Source organism: Danio aesculapii, chromosome 6 (assembly GCF_903798145.1).
Source record: "Danio aesculapii chromosome 6, fDanAes4.1, whole genome shotgun sequence".
Lineage (NCBI taxonomy): Eukaryota > Metazoa > Chordata > Actinopteri > Cypriniformes > Danionidae > Danio > Danio aesculapii.
The window spans coordinates 60933497-60945963 of NC_079440.1; the positions used below are offsets into that span (position 1 = coordinate 60933497).

A 12467-nucleotide genomic window follows, 5' to 3' on the forward strand; every position below is an offset into this window, starting at 1 on the left:
ACCGGATGCGCCGATCGAAGCTGCGACACGGCACACCAGACACTCTCTGTGGCGCGGCAGAAACATGAAGTGTCCCGAATCGTCACGTCACGCATGTTTGAATTCTAAACATAGGTTTCTGCAGCGGTCCGCGGCGCCCAGCCGTCGACTTGAGTGTACCCTGATAGAAACCGATGTTTAGAATTCTAAAACGCATGCTAGTTAAGATCACAGGGAGCTTCTGGGATCGCGAGAAATGCAAACGGCTGAAGTATAAGGTAGACTCAATGACAAGTACACATGTTTGCAAACCTACCTAAAGATACAACCAATAATTCCGATTAGAGCGATAATGTGGAGAATATTGATCTTGTGTTGAGCTCAATGAGCCTTGCATCTAAAAATAGAGCTAGCGTGTTCCTTTAGTGATATCGCTTCGACTCACGCTGAAAATGGCGGACGTGAATCAACAAACTGAGGATATGATGACGCGCCTGTCAATCAATATTGGTGGGCGGGGGGACCGCTCTCCTACGTAAAGTTGCGGTCGGTTTGAAAACCGCTCCAATCGGTCCACCGTTTTTTATGTTGTTAAATTGAAAAAAAAGCACTGGGTGTGCTTATATCACCCCAATATGACGCTCTATACACCATACATGCACATATGTCTGTCCAAACAGCTTGAAAAGTAGATTTTTTACCATAGGTGCCCTTTAAAATTAAATGTACGTTAATTTTTGTGACATCCCTTTGCGTTACTTTTTAATGGTCAAGGGGGAACTAAAAGGAAAACATTAAGCCAGTTGTAATTATTGCTGCCATTTACAATAGATGAGGAACAACGAGACACGAAAGTGCTATTTAAGTGAACTTGTTTATTATAAACAAGCTGTGATTTTTAAATGTTTATGAAAAAATAAAGATTCACACAAAAGTAGTTAGAAATAAGACGATGATTTTACAAAAAAAAAACAATTAACCACGTTTAACAGACATAAAGAGGACAAAGGGGAGGGACTTTGCCAAAGAAAAGAACAAAACAAATATCAACTAACTAACCTATTAAACTCTTCCCCTAGAACTACAAAATAAAACAGAAAGATAACCTTCAACATCGGAGACGCCGTATCTTACCTACTCTCGCTTTCCAAAGCAAAACTTACAAGTGTGGCACAAATTCGTAACCTAGTGTGTATAAGTAAAGGAATGCTGCATGTGCGCCATGTACATCACGTGACAGATCTTACCTATTCCCTCTCCTCCGTCCAGAATAATACACAGATAAGATGTTCACACTCCACTTCTCAAGAGTTTGAAACAAACGTTTCAATTTACATGGCAAACAAAGCACACCCACAAAAGGTAATCGAACAATGATGGATCAAAGCAAAAGGGGAAGGAACACACACAGACAGCAAATGTCAAACACTGCTCAAGTTCACACGAAAACGCCGGCTTTCCCCAAGTGATGCAGCGTTTTCTTTATATAATGTCCCACCATTCTGCAACGCAACGATTGGAGCTCTTCTCAATTGCGTCATCGCATAACTATCCATGTCCCGAATCATTTACATCCAACTCAGCCAACCCCCGTATCCTATAAATGCAAAACGAAACCAGCAAAGGTGAAACAACAGTCCCCAAACTGTATAACGTCAGAGATGTAACAATTTTCAAACAAATATTTCCCAAGTGCTGTTTAACAAAACTAACAATTTTCAAGTCTGATTTCTTTTAGGTTAGCTTGAATAAAACAAATATATTTATAAAACATAAATCAATTTTCCAGAGCACTAATAATTTATTATTAAAGAGCACCTATTATACCCCTTTTACAAGAAGTAATGGCTCGTTTCCACTGACTGGTACGGTACGGTACGGTTCGGTTTGGTACGGGTCACCTTTATCAGGCTTGCGTTTCCACTAACAAGGGTACCCTTTTGGTGGGCGTGGTGTATGACAGAGAGTTTCAGTCGACGTCATTCTCGCTGGAGGAAATGTCTACAATTAAGCTGTACGGGTCACTCACATATCATATGAGAAGCACTTCTCATAAAACAGACGCTTCATACACATAAATACTTCTGTATAATGATTATTACTAACTTTTCAATGAACATGAGTTGATTATAACTGCAGATCAATGACAGTGTGAAACAGCCTACTGTAACTATTGTAATTATATTAAATAACTGAATAAATGAACATATATGAACACAAACAGCCCCTTACAGTCTCCGATATGTTATCAATTACAGAAGAACTACACACAACAGACATTTCGTCCGTATAGGTTCAAAAACAGGACAATATACAGCCTACAGTCAATGAAAACCTCTCATCTGTGTCTGTAAGCTTCAGCAGCACATGTAGCCTCTGTTAGAGAACAATTCCATCATTCTGAGTTCATATTAGTCCAAAAGGTGAAGATAACAATAATAATTAAATAAGGCAGTGTGTTCACATCTGCTCAAAAATAATGTGCTCTTTTTTTTCCGGCTCCTCTCTTGTTTTTTCCTCGCTTCACTCTCGCGTTTGTCAGTGTCTGACAGGATCGGGTTTCAAAAGCACGTCAATAATCAAGCGCAGGTTATTATCATCAGCTCAAGAAGTTTGTTATTTCAGATATAATGTTAGATGCGCGCAAGCAAGAAAGCAAAACCGCTCGCGCCTCAGACTGCCTCGTAAAAAAAACTTCGCGGCACAGGGTAAATCAGCTCTACTCCATGGCTTTGTGGCTGTTTATCAAGACGACAAGGTTTGTTTGAGCCCGGGTCGACCATGGCTCGTTATTATATGTATAAATAATTCCGCTGTAATCTCTCGCTGTGCGTGTATTTTTAAACATGGCGGTTTTTTGTTTTCATTCTGGCTTGTTGCGTAAGCGAATGACGTATCTCTGTAAACCAATAGCGTTCAGCTGCGCGTCTAGCTCCGCCTTTTGGTACCCTTTCTAGTGTTTGGTACCCTTTCGAAAGGGTGCCGAAAAAGTGGTACGGTACGGTACGGTACGGTTCGGTTCGGTACGCTTTTTGACAGTGGAAACGGCTATAAAAGCGTACCGAACCAAACCGAACCGTACCGTACCACTCAGTGGAAATGGGCCATTTGATAAGACTTTGTTGTCTCCAGAAGTTGTCTGTAAAGTTTCAGCTCAAAATACCAATCAGATTATTTATTATAACCTCCAGAATCTGCCCATTTTGGTGTCTGAGGACAGTGTGGCTGTTTTGGTAGCCTGTGGCTTTAAATGCAAATGAACTGTTGTCTGCATCTCCTGCGTTACAGCAAATAAACAGCAGTCAGTAATGGAAACCGACTCGGATAAAGCTGAAATACAGCTCATTAGTCAAAAATACAAAGGAAGTTTATTAGATGTATTTGTAGTGGGGTGTTTTCAAGCCTTTCTGAAATGATGACACACATACACACATGTATATATCCACGTTTACTGACACCATGCGGCCATGGTGATTATAGCAGCCTCTCTTAATTACAAACATGCTCTGCTTTAAAAACATTTTAAACTTCTGTTTAAATCACAGCAAGTTGAACAGATTTTTTTAATCCCTTATTATTTGCAAAAAAATGTTTTGTGGACACGTGTATACATGTTGTTATTATAGAAACATGGCATCTGTCAATCAATTCGATGGACTGGAAAACCGAACTCCTACGTCACGTTGCGGTGGACCTCAAAATCACTGGGATTTAGATCCTATTTTGCTGTCAGGAAATATTAAAAAAGAGACTTGACTCTATCACCCCAATATGACTGTGGACACACTATACCTACACACAGTTCTGTCCAAACAGCTAACAAAAGATGATTTACCTCATAGGTGCCCTTTAAATAAATGTCACGATTTGCTCAGAACAAAATTGACTGATGCACTTTAGGCACTTTAAAATAGTATCTTGCAAAATAACTAGTAAAATAGTACATATTATGTCAATATTATCATAGCAAAAACAAAGGAAATATGTTATTAAAAATATTATGTTGAAAAAAAAGTATCTCCGTTAAACAGCTCTTAATAAATATTTGATAAAGAATTAAAGTTTCATAGAAAGGCTAATAATTTTGTTCAACTGTGTTTACTACAATTTTTGATTACAAAACATGGAAAGAACTTAATATGCAGGTTATAAATGTTGACTGATTTATGCCTAAATTAAGATGAATGTTATTTTAGTTTGTGCTGAAACATGAATCAAACACCATCAGATCTCAGTGTGAAATGTAAAGCCTCTATTCTTTGAAAGCTGTGAGATATAAAGAGCAATTGATCAAGCATGTCTAAATTAAGCTACACAAAAATAAACGGCATCACAAAATGTCTTGTTATGTGATTTATTTCAACCACTTATCTTTATAACTGCTGTTCCCATTTAACTCCTGATAAATGATCTCCGGAGTGGGCTAAAAATGGACATTATGAGGTCTATTTGACGTTAAACATGCAGTGTTGTGGTTCTTAATAAAGTTAGTGTTTATTAGGAAGTTAAAGAGCAGCGCTGTGTTGTTTCCTCAGTCGTTTATTTGCATAATTTGGTTAGAAACAAAACATGCCACTCGACTTACGCCTTGGTCTAAAATGAGAGACGTGCGGTGATGTTTTTAGTGCAGTGGTCTGAGTCTGTTTTAAAGGGCTAGTTCACCCAAAACTGAAAATTCTGTCATCATTCACTTACCATTTACTTGTTTGACTGTTGATCTGTTAAACACAAAAGAAGATATTTTGAAGAAAGTTGTGAACCTGTAACCATTGACTTGCATAGTATTTGTTTTTACTGGGGACGTCAATGATTACAGGTTTACCAAAGTCTCTGCATTGTCCCCTATATCCGTCGTATGTACAATTAAAACTAAATCTGATTAATTAACACCATTTCAATTGAAACATTTAATTTCAAATAGCTTTTTTTGTAGCTTAACAATAAAATAAACCAATAAAAGTTTACTTTAAATTTGAAATTACAGTCTCTAAACCAAATTCAGATGGCATGGCAGGCCAAATCAAATGTTTCCATGGGCCAACTTTGGCCTGCAGGGCTTAGTTTGGGCATCTCTGGTATATAAAATTAAGAAAGTAAAGGATTGGAACCACTTGATCGAGAGTAAATAGTGAGGAAATGTAAATTTTTGGGTGAACTGTCCCTTTAAGGGCTGTTTAGCTCTGTCAAATGTTTGTTTGTGTATCTGGGTGTGTTTTGTGCTAGTTAAAACCCTTCGTTTGTGTGTGTGTGTGTGTTGCATTGACTTCCATTGTGCGCGTGGTTCCTGTAAGCTTCTGTGTACTGAGATAAGAGATGAGGATATCCTGTCAATTCCCGCTCAGCCTCTGATTTTTTTTTTTCCTTGACCTGTTTTCTGACCTGTGATTCAGCTCATTGCCTGTCGATGCTGTTTGAAATGTAATCATACACACACACACAGATCTGCGGACAGGAATATCTGTTATGTTCAATATTCAGTGTGTTTTGCTTACAAACAAGCATGACAGACAGACATGTACATAATAAATATATATAATACACACAAATATATTAAGTCAAAACTAATTTTAATCATGGTGGATTTTTGCACTAATAATAATCAATCCTGTGGTTGTCATCTTTAGGTGAAATGGACCATGGAGGTGCTGTGTTACGGCCTGACGCTCCCTCTGGACGGAGACACAGTTAAGTTGTGTGTGGACGTTTACACTGACTGGATCATGGCGCTGGTGTCTCCGAGAGACTCCATCCCGCAGCCCATAATCAAAGAGCCTGACCTCTACGTCCAAACCATCCTCAAACACTTGCACAACCTATTCCTGCCCAGGTGGGTTCGACAGAGTGTGTTTAATTACCCATGATTAGGCCCACACAGAATCTGCACACGCAGAATTCCGCAGATTTTTAGTCTGTTTTTAATAATAATTCTGTTTATTTACTTGTGTAAATGTGTGTAAATCTATATTTATTCCGTTTTTTATATTAAGTACAAGAATATTATTGACTTATATGAAAATGTTCATCTGATTTATGTACAATGCAGTTGATTCAGTAATATTTTCTGTCTTTTAGTAGAGATATTATATAAGAAACTTGCTTTGTTTATCAAATAAAGTGTATCTAATTAGATTTCCATTTTAAATAATAAAGGGCACCTATGGTAAAAAATCTACTTTTCAAGCTGTTTGGACAGACATATGTGCATGTATGGTGTATAGAGCGTCATATTGGGGTGATATAAACACACCCAGTGCTTTTTTTTCAATTTAACAACATAAAAAAACGGTGGACCAATTGGAGCGGTTTTCAAACCGACCGCAACTTTACGTAGGAGAGTGGTCCCCCCGCCCACCAATATTGATTGACAGGCGCGTCATCATATCCTCAGTTTGTTGATTCACGTCCGCCATTTTCAGCGTGAGTTGAAGCGATATCACTAAAGGAACACGCTAGCTCTATTTTTAGATGCAAGGCTCATTGGGCTCAACACAAGATCAATATTCTCCACATTATCGCTCTAATCAGAATTATTGGTTGTATCTTTAGGTAGGTTTGCAAACATGTGTACTTCTCATTGAGTCTACCTTATACTTCAGCCGTTTGCATTTCTCGCGATCCCAGAAGCTCCCTGTGATCTTAACTAGCATGCGTTTTAGAATTCTAAACATCGGTTTCTATCAGGGTACACTCAAGTCGATGGCTGGGCGCCGCGGACCGCTGCAGAAACCTATGTTTAGAATTCAAAAATGCATGGCGCGACGATTCGGGACACTTCATGTTTCTGCTGCGCCACAGAGAGTGTCTGGTGTGCCGTGTCGCGGCTTCGAGCGTCGCATCCAGTGCCTCAGTCAAAGTTAATTCAGTGTGCGTGGTTATTAGTTTCTGTGTACAAGCTCGGCACTTGAAACTAGAACACAGTTGGCTGTAAAACTGTACAAAGACACAAATGATTTTGTACTCTCTGCTTGGTCTGTGTCCGAGTCGTACATGTACGATTGAATGGTGGTCCTCTCTCTCCTTCTCCGTCTGCCTGTCAGACTCTGTTGCAAACGCAGAGCGGGTGAGCTCATGGCCCCGCCCCCTTGTTACGTTGGCGGGTAGCCGAAACTAATTTACATGTGAAGCAACACACCCCTAAATCAGCGAGCTGTGGACACGCCCCCAACATGACACTTTTTAACACATTATAATAAACAAATCTGAATTGTGTTTTAAACTGAACCTAAACTGGCACACTCAGAACTCACACTCAATCATAAAAAAAAGAGGTAAACTATGTGCACTTTAAATAAAAGTTATATAAGATATAAAAGATCAAATTTTTTATTTCACATATTAGGGTTTTAGTTATGATACTCCCAAAATAATTCAGCAGAAATCCGCAGATTTTTACCAAAATTCAATGCAGAAATAGCAAAAAATGTCAGCAGATTCCGTCTGGCCCTACTCATGATGCACTCAGTATTTAGAAACATGCATGCATCCAAACTACTCGCGTATTTATGAAACAAAGCGATTTTCAACATTAGTATGCTTCATTGTTGTTGTGAAATTTGTCTCGGTTAATGGTGTCAACTTAGTTTCAAAAATAAAGTAATGAGAATTATTATATAGTACTGTTGCTCTTAAGTGCAGATGCCTGTACACACACATATAGGTGCATACACGCACATTTTTATTATTAAACATGATAATTAAAATTGATTGTATTTATAAGATCAATAAAGTATAAATATAAATGCTATAAATTTATACTAAAAAAGTATAAATGAGAATAAATACATATTTTTCACCTTGTACTGCTTTATAATTACTAAATAAATATGTGTATTTTATATGTGCATGATGATGAATGGTAATTATAACTAATTATATTCATTCATTTAATTTCCTTTTCGCTTAGTCCCTTTATTGTGAGTAGTGGGGTCGCCACAGCGGAATGAACCGCCAACTTATCCAGCATATGTTTTACGCAGCAATGAATGCCCTTCTAGCTGCCACCCATCACTGGGAAACACCTATACACTCATTTACACACATACACTACAGCCAATTTAGTTCATCAATTCCCCTATAGCGCATGTGTTTGGACTGTGGGGGAAACCAGAGCACCTGGAGGAAACCCACGCCAACAGGGAGAACATGCAAACTCCACACAGAAACACCAACTGACCCAGCCGAGGCTTGAACCAGCGACCTTCTTGCAGTGAGGCGATCGTTCTACCCACTGCGCCACCGTGACGCCCTACAAATGATATATTTTTAGCTATTTAATCACCCTTACCACATTTATAAAAATGGTTTATGAATAGTTATTTGGTTAATATTCACTGTAGTGTGTATAGTATATACATTAATAGTTAAATTAATGTTATTTAATGTGTTTGCTAACACAAAGAGTGAACAACATGTGTATTACAATATTTATTCCTCTTTGAAAATAGTCATTCATTGTTAGTTCTTCCTAACTAGTACATTATCTAATGTAGTCGAGCATTAATTTGGATTTTAATAATCTAATTATGAACTCATTCATTCATTCATTTTCTTTTCGACTTAGTCCCTTTATTAATCTTGGGTTGCCACAGCGGAATGAACCGCCAACTTGTAAAGCATGTTTTTTTTTTCTTGTTTGTTTTTACGCAGCGGATGCCCTTCCAGCCGCAACCCATTACTGGGAAACACCCATTCACACTCATTCACACACATACACTACTGACAATTTAGCTTGCCCACTAATTATGAACTATGATTAATAAATGCTTTATTGCATTATTGTTCATTATTAGTTCATGTTGGCATTACCTAACTTCAACTAATGAAACCTTATTGTAAAGTGTGACCAAAATATCTTATTTCAAATTTAAAAATCATACATTTATATGTATTAAATATATATATATATATGATGATATATAGATATATAGATATATATATATATATATATATATATATATATATATGATGATATATAGATGTTCTGTGAGAGTCATTTACTTCAGAATGAACAAGCAGTGTAAAGGGAAAATTATTGCTTCTTTGTCAGAAATCTGCTATTTAAGAAATATATATATATATATATATATATATATATATATATATATATATATATATATATATATATATATATATATATATATATAGCAGATTTCTGACAAAGAAGCTATAATTTTCCCTTTACACTGCTTGTTCATTCTGAAGTAAATGACTCTCACAGAACATTAACAATATTATTTTTGTATTTGTGCTGGTGACAACAACCACACTTTCTTTAATTTATTAAAGTATTTATTCATCTTTGAAATTAAAGTGGGCTGCACGGTGGCGCAGTGGGTAGCATGTTCACCTCATAGCAAGAAGGTCTCTGGTTCGAGCCTTGGCTGTATCAGTTGGCGTTTCTGTGTGGAGTTTGCATGTTCTCCCAGTGTTGGCGTGGGTTTCCGGTTTCCCCCACAGTCCAAAGACATGTGGTACAGGTGAATTGGGTAGACTAAATTGTCCATAGTGTATGTGTGTATGAGTGTGTGTGTGGATGTTTCCCAGTGATGGGTTGCAGCTGGAATGCCATCCGCTGTGTAAAACATATGCTTTGTTTTATCCAAACAAGCATGCGTTTGGATTTTGATAATGCATTAGTAAATGTTGAACTATGATTAATAAATGCTTTATGTTATTGTTTATTATTAATTCATGTAACTTTAACTAATTAAACCTTATTGTAAAGTGTGACCAATCTTATATCAAATATAAAAAATGACATTCATATGTATTAAGTATTATAAAAAAGACAGATTTTTGGGGTGGCACAGTGGATAGCACTGTCGCCTCACAGCAAGAAGGTCGCTGGTTCGAGCCTCGGCTGAGTCAGTTGGCGTTTCTGTGTGGAGTTTGCAAGTTCTCCCTGTGTTCACTTGGGTTTCCTCCTGGTGCTCCGGTTTCCCCAACAAGTCCAAAGACATGTGGTACAGGTGAATTGGGTAGGCTAAAATTGGCCGTAGTGTATATGAGTGAATGGGAGTGTATGGGTATTTCCCAGTGTTGGGTTGCAGCTGGAAGGGCATCCGCTGTGTAAAACATATGCTGGATAAATTGGTGGTTCATTCCGCTGTGGCGACCCCAGATTAATAAAGGGACTAAGCCGAAAAGAAAATTAATGAATAAAAAAGACAGATTTCTGACATAGAAATAATTAATTTTGACTCATATCAAATATAAAAATCTTACATTTCTGTGTATTAAATATTATAAGAAAGACAGATTTCTGACAGAGGAAATTACCATTTATGATTCTCATGTTAAATATAAAACATATTACGCATATTTGTATTAAAATATTGATTATTTTTGGGTTTTGTGCTTGGGATGATAGCCCTACACTCTTGTTGATTTTAAATATGAATGTGTGTTTCTTCCAGACCAGAGAACTTCAGCCTGGTGCACTTTAAACTGTGTCAGCAAGTGTTGTCGGCAGTGCAGAAACTGGCGCGAGACTCGTCCAGCATGGCCAGAGAGACCTGGGAGGTGCTGCTGCTCTTCCTGCTGCGCATCAATGACACGCTCCTGGCCCCGCCCACTGTGGGAGGTCCGTAAGATCATCACAACCAATCACAATGATTCTTCTCTCTTAAACAAATTACACTAGTTCTTTCGTTTTCTGACAACCAAATGAGAGAATCTTTGCATCTATACAAACTGCGTTTTGTGTGCAGTATGCAAAGTGTGGTTCCTGTTTAACCCTTGTGTGCTGTTAGATTTTCATCCACTCTGGGCTGATTTTAAGGCTTAATTTGTTTCAATTCAATTCAATTTTTCACCTTTATTTGTATAGCGCTTATACAATGCAGATTGTGTCAAAGCAGCTTCACATAAAAGGTCACAGTAAATAGGAACAGTGTAGTTCAGTTTGTAGTGTTGAGTTCAGTGCAGTTTAGCTCAGTTCAGTGTGGTTTAATAATCACTACTGAGAGTCCAAATACTGAAGAGCAAATCCAACGATGCGCAGCTCCACAGATCCCGAAACACGCAAGCCAGTGGCGACAGCGGAGAGGGAAAAAAAAAACTTCACCAAAGGCGGAAGTGAAGAAAAAAAACCTTGAGAGAAACCAGGCTCAGTTGGGCACGACCATTTTAATTTCTCCGCTGGCCAAACGTCTTGTGCAGAGCTGTAGTCTCAGTGGCGGAGGCTGGAAGCTGGCCTCAGCGAAGACTCGTCTGTCTCTGGAGCGTCACAGGAATCAGTCTCATGTTCTCCACTCCTCCATGACCATCACAGTAGCTGCTCAGGATTCGGCCAGGTCCAGGATATAAAAAACCTTGGGATCATCTCGTCGTTGGTCTTGGATCGAATCAGTGACTCTGCATAGTCTGAGGGCCTCGGGAAGAGTATCCCCAGGTGGAAATGGAGAATAAAGAGAATAATTAGCGTAGCTGATGTTCACAGTGTATATCAACAAGATGCATAACCTGTGTGGAAGCCCCCAAGTGGTGCACTAAGTGTATGCTTTACTGAACAGATAGGTCTTTAATCTAGTTTTGAATTGGGAGAGTGTGTCTGAGCCTCGGACGTTATCAGGAAGGCTATTCCAGAGTTTAGGAGCTATAAATGAGAAGGCTCGACCTCCTTTAGTAGACTTTGCTATTCTAGGTACTACCAGAAGCCCTGAGTTTTGAGACCTTAAAGAGCGAGTTGGATTGTAGCGAGACAGAAGATTGGTTAGATAAACAGGAGCTAGATTATTTAAAGCTTTATATGTAAGAAGCAATATTTTAAATTCAATACGAAACTTAACAGGCAGCCAGTGTAAGGAGGATAAAATTGGGGTGATGTGATCAAATTTTCTAATTAAAATTAAAATTTTAATTTGTCCACGACTTTCTTTGTTTTAGCAAATAGAATGACATTTGGTGACCAATCTTATTATGACAATTGTTTAAAACTATGAAATTGTTTAAAACTCAACAATACACTCTGGGCAAGTTGACTACCCTTCGGTTATGTTGGTGGCTGTTTTTGCCCCATTGACTTCCATTATCATCACATTTTTTTCGATTGCAAAGCCATGACACCATATAGGCCCGATCCCAATTCTACCCCTTACCCCTTCCCCTTGCGCGTTCACTGAAGGGGTAGGGGTGTTCCAATTCTCTTTAGCTTGAAGGCGTAGGGCAAAGGGGATGGGCTAGATAGCTCTTCAAATGGAGATTTTTCAGGATCACACTCAAAACCAAGGGGTAGGAAAGTTTCCCAGAATACACCATCAACAATGACAGCATGGCTGCACACGGAAGTAAAAAGATGCACAAATTAGTACTAATTTGTCATTATTAACATTTTTAATAACAAACAAGCATGTTTTAATACATTCACAGGGTGTCAGCGGGGTCTTAAAAAGTATTAAAAGTTGATAAATCAATTATGAGAAAATTAGGGCCGTTAAAAGGTAATAAAAAGTCTTAATCACATTTTTACAAGGTCTTAAATTTAGTTC

The 12467-nt window shown here is 38.1% G+C and overlaps 1 protein-coding gene across 5 annotated transcripts in view; it reads left to right on the forward strand.

Moving 5' to 3' along the window:
* Positions 1-12467, forward strand: part of ralgapb (Ral GTPase activating protein non-catalytic subunit beta) — a 111589-nt gene that overhangs the window by 16990 nt on the left and 82132 nt on the right. For all 5 annotated transcript variants that reach the window (XM_056460649.1, XM_056460650.1, XM_056460652.1 and 2 more), the window contains exons 3-4: positions 5604-5806; positions 10395-10561. In XM_056460649.1, coding sequence (XP_056316624.1) covers positions 5604-5806; positions 10395-10561 — 370 coding nt within the window. The remainder of the gene's footprint in view (positions 1-5603; positions 5807-10394; positions 10562-12467) is intronic.